Raw genomic sequence first — 10,965 nt, forward strand, 5'->3', positions numbered from 1 at the left:
GTGTGGAGGGTGTTTTTGCCTTAGCTCTACTTTTCATCCTCAGTTTCATTCACAGAAATGCCTTTTCAGAAACACCTATCTCCTGTTTGGAAAGTAATGCAGGCTCCTATATGGAAATTCAGAAACCACCAGCTTTTCAACTGCGTAGGGCAGGACTGTGCTTTTGTTGTTGTGTGACAACACTGAGTGTGCGTCTTCTTTTTCAAAAAGCTAAATGTCACAGTCTCTCAGAGGCAGCGAAGTAGTAAGCATTTCTCTTCTTTACACTAGCTGGGTAACTGGGGGTGTGAGAAACCTTAGAAATGCCTTCATGTGCCCAGTCTTCTGAATAAAAGTGCCTGTTCTCTAGCTGACTTGGCAACCATCATTTTTATTGGCACGTGGGCTTGAGGGCTGGAAGCATGGGACTGCTAGTTCTGATCCATAAAGAAAAATATTTTAAGGAACACTTGATTACAGTGCAGGGTGCTTTGCTTCTAAAAATGCCAAGCAGTATTAATGTACGTGAGGGTGTGTGTATGGGAAAAATCCCATTAAAAGATCAGACTGTGCTTCACTCTGGGGGGTGACGGGTCAGGGCCGAGCTTTTCAAATAAATGGTGTGGGAGGACATTTGGAGATGGTGTGATTACAGTTCTGGGTTTGGGGTTTTTGATTTGGGGTTTTGGGGTGGCGTTTTGGTTTTTGCAAGAGCAGAATGTGCCCTGTGTTAATTGGGATTGTCATTGACCATCATAAAAAGCCCAGACCTGAACACTTTGTCAAATACCAATTTGGCCAGCATGTTTTCCTCCCCTGTTGGCGTTGTCAGAAGGGTAATTGTGCAGGACTGAGGGCTTGCTCAGCACCAGCAGGACGGCGCAGCACCTGTGGTGGTCTGCATTTCTTTTCTGCAGCCTTTGGGAGGGCAGCAGTCGATCAGAGAAAATTATGAGCTGTACAAAATGCCTCTAAATTATCTACTTGTAGACTTTTGCGGCTTTTTGCAGCACGACTGTGAATTGAGTTGTGCCTCTCTTTCCCCAGGTGAAGGAATCGGATGGTGTGGTTAACGATGAGCTGCCGAACTGCTGGGAGTGTCCAAAGTGCAACCATGCAGGGAAAACTGGAAAAGTGAGTTTAATGGGAATAAGTGGTGCTGGAATGAGATACAAAATCTCAAGCATTCCCTGTGGCTTGTAGGTATAATTTTGCCCAATACCAGGTTTTGGTTTTGAGCTTAATTCAGTTAAGTTGAAGGAAATAAGCCGATGGCTTTCTACTACTCTTTAATAATTATTGTATTCTTGTTCTGTTACCTACACTTCACCCAAAACCTGGGGAATATTTGGGTTAGTTCTGTGCACTGCTGCATGTTAACTTTGAAGGTGCAAATATTTTTTCTTTTTTTAAAAAACAAAATCCAGAAGCAATTATGCAAAACCTGAAGTGTCTGTTGGAATTGGTGAAACATTCTTTCTTTGCAAACGGAGACAAACACTGAAAGTGTGTACTTAACTAAAATAACTTTTTGAAGGTTGAAACTTCTTTACTCTAACTCCTTGCTAATCATTTTCTCTGTTACAAAGTGATAACTCACCAGTGTTGGAGGTAATTTGGGTACAGAGCTGAGAAAGGCATAAGATATAAAGTTTGTTTGTGTTTTGTGTCTCTTTGGCGTACAAGCAAAAGCGCGGACCAGGATTCAAATACGCATCAAATCTCCCAGGCTCATTGCTGAAGGAACAGAAAATGAATAGAGATAATAAGGAAGTAACAGATGCTGCAAAACGGAAAGGGGATTGTGAAGAAACTCCCAGGCGGAAATCAGAGGAACATTCCAAAAAGACTCCAGTTGACTCAATACTGAGGAGAAAGTCAGACGAAGTGCATCTGTGGAGGAAAAGGAAATTTGAGAAACCCCAGGAACCCACTATGAGAAAGCGGGTATGACAAAACACTCTTTTCATGTACTTACACAGATGCGCGTGGGCTGGTTGGGGCTCATGTCTCTTGCCTTCTGGCTTATAGCTCATCTTGAAATCCCAGATTGTTACAAAAGAAACTGCGATGTTTTACCTTCCTTTCTGAAAACTGCTAGTCTAACAGGACAGTAGTTTGAGCAGTGACACTCAGGCTGATGTTCAGAGGCCAAAAACACTGAGCTATGGCTGTTGTTTCGTTCAAAATACTGGAAAAAACCCCTTTAACTGAGAAGTCCTTACAAGATGCTTCAAGTAGGAACAAGGTGAAAATCAATTTTTAATGGCAACCTTTTCATCTTTATCCACTTGGTGGCGCATGGCAGCCTGGTTTGTGGCTGATTCGGGGATGAACAATACTCTTAACCCATCAGAGGACCTTTAGAAATGACACCTTCTGTAGCCTGCAGAGAGGAGGAGCTGCTCACAGCAGTGATGTAGACAGCTTTTCCCTGAATTTAACAGACGGATCTTTTAGGCCAGGCAGGGACACTCTGAATTTTCTTCTGGATTGTGAAACGCGGTGCTTGGGATGTACAGAAAGGCTGGTTTGCAGAGGCAGAAATGAGGACCTAGATTTAATGTCTCTTATGAGTGAATGGCTGATGGCTTTAAAATGGGAATAAGTGGCTGTTTTGGTATTGCACGTGTAGTTCATGTGGAGTGACAGTCAGTCTGCCCCACGAGGCTCGAGAGGGAAGCGTTACGTTAGAGTACATGTAGGGATTGGGGTTGCTTTGGTGGAATGAGAGAGCAAAATTCACCAGACCAGTTTCTGCATATCTGCTTTCTGGCCGTGCTTTCGTTTTCCTTTCCTGTCGGACTCAGCGCAGTGTTTATGGACGGCTTGAATTGCTCCATGAAAGCCCCACAGTGCATGAAGAAGGCACCGTGGATCACCAAACCTTCATCAGACAGCACAACCAACAAATGGTCATGTTTTGGGGTTTTTACTTTTCTTTCTTCCAGCAGCTAAAACTTGGAAGAGAAGACAAACTCTTCAGAAAAAAGGTATTTTGCCTTTTTAATAGATGTGTTCTCAGTCCCTTTTCATCCCCTCTGGTCATGTGAGCTGAATGGTGAGCCAGTTTCTCTATCAGTCATGTCCTTTTGTCACTGCAGGCGTTTTTATTATCATGTTTACATCTTGAAATTACAGAATACCTTTCTCATGGAAACCTTTACGCTCCGGGATAATTTAGCTGCGGAGTCTGGTTTTATGTTTTCTCTTCTGTCCCATATTAAAATACAGCAGCAAACTGTGCTTTGATGAGCCAAGGAATAAAATTCTGTTTCTGTCCCGATGTTTCACTCTTCCTGTGTGGTTGACTCTTGCCCCTGCCACGCAGCCCCTCAGAGGTCTGTACCACAGCACGTCCTGGAGCCCTCTGCTCACACCCCAGGGAGCCAGGGGCAACCTGGCACCAAGTGCTGATTTACCTCACAATCTGCCACGATAACACAAGTCTGATACCTTTAAACTAAGCGCTCGTCAGTGCCCTGTGTGAAGGATGCTGCAAGCTGACAGTCCTCTGATGTTGTAATGTTTTTTTAATCTAACCTGTCATTAACTTACTGTGACCTCTCCCTTTATAATATGTTAATTTAAAGACAGGGTGATCAGCTCTCTCTGCTCTGCACCACAGTCTGAAGCACAGGAGCACATCCACTGACTTGATCCAATTAGCTTATTGCGAAAGCATAGACCTTCTGATAGAACAAGTGTGTTCACAGCAGTTCACCTTTTCTTGCCAGTCTAGAGCTCTTCTTATTAGAGCTGTTTCATTTTAATAGTTGGTGGCTTCTTTCTTGCTTGTAGTGATCAGATTAGACTTGAAGTCTTCCCTGGTCTTAGTTTGTACGGCTCTAACGCTTCTGTCTGGTGTGCATCAAAGGGAGATTTGATTAATGCGAGCAAGCGAAGTGCAGTTTGCTGTTCTAAGCAGTGACCAGGGCAGGGAAGAAGGTGCCAGCTAACCCCTGTCAGCCTGTGTTGTGTGGGAGATCGTGTCACCGTGAGGGCTCCTCAGGCTGGCAGTGTGTCAGACCTGTCAGATTCCCTGTTCGTGCACCAGAGGTGAGGGAAGCTCGAGAAGAGAAGGAGAATTGTGCAGGATGTAAAGGAGCAGCTAAAAAGTAATTAAAAGGGGTTGTGAGTATCCAGCAATAAGGGCCACAACAGCACAGCCACAGTGCGAGTCGGTGATTGCGATTCAGGAGGTTTCAAAACCTGACCTTTTGGCTGTTGGGCATGAATGTGGGCCAGCCAGTGTGAAATGTGTCCCAAGCCTGGTTTCTTCTGGCCCGCTGGGGAAAAAGCTGTCTATGGTGTGCTGCTAATCTTCTGTATGTAAATTGTCTGCTGTGTGCTGAGTAGGGCCCTTAAATCTGCAGGATTAGGCACGGTGAATAAATGCATTTATGACTCTCTTGGAGCCTGGGGAGCCAGTAGACATCAAAGGGAGATTTGATTAATGCAAGCAGTTTGCAGTTTGCTGTTCTAAGCAGTGACCAGGGGCATCAAAGGGAGATTTGATTAATGCGAGCAAGCGAAGTGCAGTTTGCTGTTCTAAGCAGTGACCAGGGCAGGGAAGAAGGTGCCAGCTAACCCCTGTCAGCCTGTGTTGTGTGGGAGATCGTGTCACCGTGAGGGCTCCTCAGGCTGGCAGTGTGTCAGACCTGTCAGATTCCCTGTTCGTGCACCAGAGGTGAGGGAAGCTCGAGAAGAGAAGGAGAATTGTGCAGGATGTAAAGGAGCAGCTAAAAAGTAATTAAAAGGGGTTGTGAGTATCCAGCAATAAGGGCCACAACAGCACAGCCACAGTGCGAGTCGGTGATTGCGATTCAGGAGGTTTCAAAACCTGACCTTTTGGCTGTTGGGCATGAATGTGGGCCAGCCAGTGTGAAATGTGTCCCAAGCCTGGTTTCTTCTGGCCCGCTGGGGAAAAAGCTGTCTATGGTGTGCTGCTAATCTTCTGTATGTAAATTGTCTGCTGTGTGCTGAGTAGGGCCCTTAAATCTGCAGGATTAGGCACGGTGAATAAATGCATTTATGACTCTCTTGGAGTCTGGGGAGCCAGTAGCTGGACTCCTCATCCATGGGATGGCGCTTGAACTTAATACCTTTGGCCGGTGAATGTACCCTGGTGCTCAGATGGGTGGTGCCCAGCCCTGGCAGGGAGCCTGCCCCCCCCGGGCAGGGCTGCCCGTATGGAGCATCAGCCTGTGAAGTATTGCTGAGTATGTTCTTGCTCAAATAGTCAGCCCTTGTCTTCTTCCTTTTCAGCGGCGATCGTGGAAGGCTCCGGATGACCGAACTGCCATGATCAAACCCCTGCGGCGCCTCAAGCAGGAGCCAGAGGATGACCTGCCAGAAGCACCTCCCAGGTCCAAGGATAGTGACCAGTCGCGGTCCAGCTCGCCCACCGCAGGTCCCAGCACGGAGGGCGCCGAGCCCAGGGACAAGAAGAAGTTCAAGATGAGGCGGAAAAGGCGGCTTCCCAATAAGGAACTGAGCAAGGAGCTCAGCAAGGAGCTCAACCAGGAGATCCAAAAAACCGAGAACAGCCTTGCCAATGAGAATCACCAACCCATCAAATCTGAACCCGAGAGCGAGAACGAAGAACCTAAGCGCGCTTTGAACAACAGCGAGAGACTCCATAGGTTCAACAAAGGGTTGAACGGGACTCCCCGGGAGCTGAGGCACCAGCTCATCCCCAGCCTGCGAAGCACACCTCGGGGAATAACCCGGCCACCGCCTTCGCTCTCTCCTCCCAAATGCATTCAGATGGAGCGGCACGTTATCCGGCCACCTCCCATCAGCCCCCCTCCGGACTCGCTCCCCCTGGATGACGGGGCAGCCCACGTGATGCAGAGGGAAGTCTGGATGGCTGTCTTTAGCTACCTCAGTCATAGAGACTTGTGCATCTGTATGAGAGTTTGCAAGACCTGGAACAGATGGTAAGGAGGGCGGGAAACCGAGCGAGGTCTAACGTGTGTAGTGGGATGGGTTTGAAAGGGAAGCGGGTGACCGAGGCTCTAGAAAGACGTGTGCAGGTGTCACTGAAGCTCTGTTGAGCTCAAGGAGAAGGGGTGGCCAGCAGCCTCTAGAGAAGTAGCGTTTCTTCTGGTGCTTTCTCAGAAACATCATTTCCCAGCGTTTCTGATGGGAGTTGTGTGTGTGTCAGCATCGGCGTCGGCCTGCCGGGGCCGCGAGACCCCAGAGCAGCCTGTTCTGTAGTTAGACACCACAATGTTCTTGCCTGCTGGAACAGCCAGTCGAGGTCATGCTAAGTCTTGGTGCCGTTCTGACCCCAGGACTCGCTGACTTCTAATGCAGTTGTTTGTTCAGTTTGGCTATTAAATATCTGTTGAGATATAGTGAAGATCCACCAGTGCCCTCGGTGTTCTCCTCAGAAGGTCTGTGCTGGTTGTTTCCCTGCAAAGGGTACATGGAGAGCGATCCAGTTCCCTGTGTTCTGTACTGCAGAGCTGATGGAGGAATCCTTCATTAACTGTATTTACTCACAGTGTGTCCGTTAGGTTCCTGGGGTACCGGAGTGTGAAGGTTGACACAGTGGGTGACAGTACAGCAGCAGGAGGCATTAGTGGACAGATGTAGGTGTTTCACTGAACTCGCAGCAGAGTCACTTGCTGGCTGTCGTCTGGGGTTCAGCTGTAACGTGCACACAGATGGGCACGTTGTAACGGAGACTCCTTTCTAGCACAGTGTAGTAACAAACGGGGTAAATGACAGGAAGGTTGAGAGGTTGATAATTCAGTGCAAGATGATGTGTGTGGAGTGTCTCCTCTGTGGGCTTCATGGTGTCACAGAAAGCTGGCAAATGCCTTTTCCACTTCAGTGCAGTATTTTCTAATGGGAAAATGAGAAAATGCGAAACCTTGCACGCTCGTGAGGACTTCGCGCTCGTTGCCCTTAGAAAACCGTGAAGAGAGTGGAAAAATGCGTGGGCCCCATAGATAGGAATAACACAAACACACAGAACAGGAGAGGGGGGGTCTGTTTTACAGAACTCACTGGTTTTAAGCAAGGAAAGCACAGGGGAAATCAGGGCAGTAATACTTAAAACCAGTCTTTGTATTCAAAAGGTAAGCAAGAAGATGTGGCTTGTCTTCAGGCTAGAAGATGGATTTCAGTAAGTGCTGTGGTGACTTAAAATGGGATCCGAAGTTGTTGACACTTGTAATTCTGTTGACACTTGAAAATAATTCTGTGCTTTGTTGCGTGATCTATAGGATGGAGAAACTTCAAACTTACGTAACGTTGTGTGGTGTTGTGCTTATCTTAGCATCCCTCAGCCTTATTTTTGCCATTTTCAGTTAAACACTGTAGTTCTTCCTACTGTTTAATGACACCTTTTAAAGTCTTGCAGAAATCAAAACAAGTGCCAAACTAAGTGCTGTTGGCTTTTTTCTTTTTTTTTGGGTAGGTGCTGTGACAAAAGATTATGGACCAAAATAGATTTAAACCATTGTAAATCCATCACTCCACTTATGCTTAGTGGCATTATTAGGAGACAGCCTGTAACCCTTGATCTTAGCTGGACAAATATCTCTAAAAAGCAGCTGAGCTGGCTTATCAACAGACTGCCAGGTAAGTGATGGGCTTTTCACCGCTTCACTGAATTTACCAAAACAGTTTGTATCTAAACTGCAATCTCTGAGGAATGTCTGCGGGGATCTGGGTATCCTAGGAGAGGAGTAGATATGTAGGAATGAAGCATCAGTGAGTTAAAATGGGCCCAAAATTAGTTACCTTGTGACTACTTGACACAGTAGATAATTTTAGGCAGGTTTTAGTCAACAGGTAACGTTGCTGGGGAAAGTGCCTGTGCTGCCGTCATGAGCAGTGGGGGTGGCGGGGTCTGCTCTCACCCACAGCGATGGAGTTCCAGGTGGTGGGAGAGATGGAGACCTGGGCAGGAGAAGGCTTCTGGGGCCCCTGCTTGCCTTGGAGTTCTGGGGTGGTCCATCAGAGCAGCACTGGGCTTCACCCGCCCCGCGCGTGGAAGCAGAGATCGCCGCGTATGTCTCTCCGGGTAGGCCACGTGCTCCAACTTCTTCTGTATCTGCAGGTCTTCGAGACCTGCTGTTATCAGGGTGCTCATGGATAGCGGTGTCGGCACTTTGTAGTTCCAGTTGTCCTTTACTCCGAACTCTGGACGTGCAGTGGGCAGAAGGCCTGAAAGACGCACAAATGAGAGACCTCTTGTCGCCGCCCACAGACAACCGGCCAGGTAACAGGCGGGAGGAGCGCGGGGGAGCCCTGTCCCAGCCCTGCTGTGGTGTGTTGTGCTGCTAGACCCCCCTGGAGGAAACGGGCAGAGACCCCCGCAGCCTGCACCCACCGGTGCGGCCCTGGGCTTCGCTGACGCGCGGGGTGTTCAAAGTGTAGTGACTCGCAACACCTCCTCGCTGGAAGCCCCTGGGTAACCAGTGATGTTCTCTGGCTGCTGAACAGTCGTCTGAGCCACTGTGCTGGTTTTCTGTCTGACTTTCTTCTCTTCAGGCTGCAACGGGTGTACTTTAGAGAGTATGGAAACACTTTCTTCCAGTTCAGGGAAGGAGCAGTTCTGTGGGTCATGCCACATTCGCCCGGATCTCAGCTCAGGTGAAATTTTGAGCAAATCAGATCTGCTTTCTGGCATGCACTGCACAGCCTACTGCTTATTCCCGACTTGTAATTCCGCTGGGCCCCTGCAGTTACTTTCATCCCTTTTGTTTTGACATCGGGAGGTGGCTCTGTCCACGTGCCTGTTCCAAAAATAGACAAGTGTTCCTGCTGATGTCCCCTCCGAAGCTCCAGACAGGCAAAAGCGTCTGAAGTTGACGTAGGGCGGCGGTGTTGTGTGTCACGGTGCATTTCATATAGATCTGCGGATGTTTGGGATCCGGGGTGAGACTTTTGGGGGTGACCCTCTGCCTCCGCTTTGCAGGTCAGATCGACAACCGGAGTAAGCTACGGAACATCGTTGAGCTGCGTCTGGCTGGCCTGGATATCACCGACGCTTCTTTGCGGCTGATCATAAGGCACATGCCTCTGCTCTCCAAACTCAATCTTAGTTACTGTAATCACGTGACAGATCAGTCTATTAACCTGCTGACCGCGGTTGGAACCACCACGCGGGATTCATTAACAGAAATTAATTTATCAGGTAAGCAACACGAGCGCGGAGGAGGGGGGAGGATGGGAATTGCCCGTCGGCGTTAGACGTGGGAGACGCGCTCAGCAGTGGAAGTGCTTTTACCCAGCTCTTCCCCTGCCCCCGTGTTGCTGCCCTCCCTCCCCGGGGGCTCCGTTTAAGCCCCTGGTGGTGCTGCCGGTGGAACAAACCCCGCAGCTGCAGCCTCCCCCCGGGCCCCCACCACCCACTCCCGGAGCAGCGTGTGTTGTGCCTCGCTCATCCTCCACGGGGGATTTTCCAGGCCCCCAGCTCTGCGCATCTGGTGTCCTTTGCTTTATCTCATGGGTTACACAACGGGGTCACGGGGACCCCCGTGGGGCGCCTGGGCCATCCCGCTGTCGGCAAGAGGCACCTACCGCCGCCGGGAGAGACCATCCTCGTGTTGGGGAACAAACCAAAATGTGCTGATGAATTTTCTCCCCCCTCCCCCTGTTTGTTTTTTCCCCCCCTGGCAGACTGCAATAAGGTTACTGACCAGTGCCTGTCTTACTTCAAACGGTGTGGAAACATCTGCCAGATCGACCTGAGGTACTGCAAGCAAGTGACAAAAGAAGGCTGCGAGCAGTTCATAGCGGAGATGTCAGTAAGTGTTCAGTTTGGGCAAGTGGAAGAAAAACTCCTGCAAAAACTGAGTTAGTTAAAGGACACGTGTAAATACTGGGGCGGGGGGGGAGGGCAGGGACTAAGAACACGTAGGGATTTTATTTTCAATTGGGAACTTGGAATATTGGAAAATGCCGCGATTTGGATTTTACAACTCTTGTCGAGGAGAGAACAACATGAAACTACCCATGTTAAGATTTTCAACTTGTGCCACTAATTCAGTCTACCTGGGATGTCCTGCACTGGCTCTTATGCAAATTCATAAGGCGACTGTTATTGATGATAATTGTTCACACCCGGAAGACGACTGATCTCCAAGAAATACTGTTATTTAAAGTACCACAGCATGTGCTTGGTAGTGTAAATTTGATTTCTGCTTTTCATTTCTTAAAACAACAACAACAAACAAAAAAAAGTTGGTGTCATTCAAGTGGACCACGCACTGCATTTCTGCCTTCTTAACACGTTTTGTTTTGTTACATCTTACATTATGCAGAACTATTTTTGTACAAAAATTGTTTAAAAATTATTTATGCAATGTTTGAATGCATTACCAGTGTTTTGGTTTTGATTGCCAATTTTTATCTTTACTTATGGTAGGCGAGAACTTAACCTATACTTCGTAGACAGTATCTATCTACAAACGTGCCCAGGTCAGGAAAAAAGTAGGTTAATACTTTCAACTTAAAGCATGTTTTAATGGAAGTTTATATCCTGCTTTGTATACTTCAGAAGTGACATAAGCATGTTGTGGAAATAAGGTGTAAATTATAGTTGAAGTAAAACACTTTGCCAAGTTTTATCTGTATAGAAATCACCTTTTTTCTCAAAATTTTAAAAAAAAATTCCAATTTCAGCTTTTGCACATAGGAGGGTTTCACTCTGTAGCATGAGCTCTTGTACTCAATATAAAATTAATTTATACAGTGAGTCCAGCCGTAGAATAAATGGTCAAACGTAGTCTCTCTTTCTTTGAAGTGTGAGTTGAGTTCTCATTTAAGGTTTATAACATGGTTATTTCCTGATTGTAAAATTCTGCATTCATAAGTGCCATTGTTGTACGGTGTTGTTTTCGTAGACCTTCCTGATGCAGTTTTACCTTTGTTGAATTTGTATAAACAATTGTACAAAAACAGGCGCTGGCTCCGCAGGTTTGTGTTCTGTGGGGGCTGGGTTTGGGGGACACCGCGTGGGGA

At 47.6% G+C, this 10,965-nt stretch overlaps 1 protein-coding gene across 7 annotated transcripts in view; it reads left to right on the forward strand.

Moving 5' to 3' along the window:
* KDM2B (lysine (K)-specific demethylase 2B) overlaps positions 1-10,904 on the forward strand; it is a 141,969-nt gene extending 131,065 nt beyond the window's left edge. For all 7 annotated transcript variants that reach the window (XM_014962588.1, XM_014962594.1, XM_014962630.1 and 4 more), the window contains 8 exons: positions 1,027-1,113; positions 1,657-1,926; positions 5,248-5,921; positions 7,412-7,575; positions 8,057-8,218; positions 8,491-8,592; positions 8,918-9,136; positions 9,622-10,904. In XM_014962588.1, coding sequence (XP_014818074.1) covers positions 1,027-1,113; positions 1,657-1,926; positions 5,248-5,921; positions 7,412-7,575; positions 8,057-8,218; positions 8,491-8,592; positions 8,918-9,136; positions 9,622-9,803 — 1,860 coding nt within the window. In that variant the 3' untranslated portion in view covers positions 9,804-10,904. The remainder of the gene's footprint in view (positions 1-1,026; positions 1,114-1,656; positions 1,927-5,247; positions 5,922-7,411; positions 7,576-8,056; positions 8,219-8,490; positions 8,593-8,917; positions 9,137-9,621) is intronic.
* The last annotated feature ends 61 nt before the right edge of the window (positions 10,905-10,965 follow it).

Source organism: Calidris pugnax, unplaced genomic scaffold (genome assembly GCF_001431845.1).
Source record: "Calidris pugnax isolate Ruff unplaced genomic scaffold, ASM143184v1 scaffold32, whole genome shotgun sequence".
Lineage (NCBI taxonomy): Eukaryota > Metazoa > Chordata > Aves > Charadriiformes > Scolopacidae > Calidris > Calidris pugnax.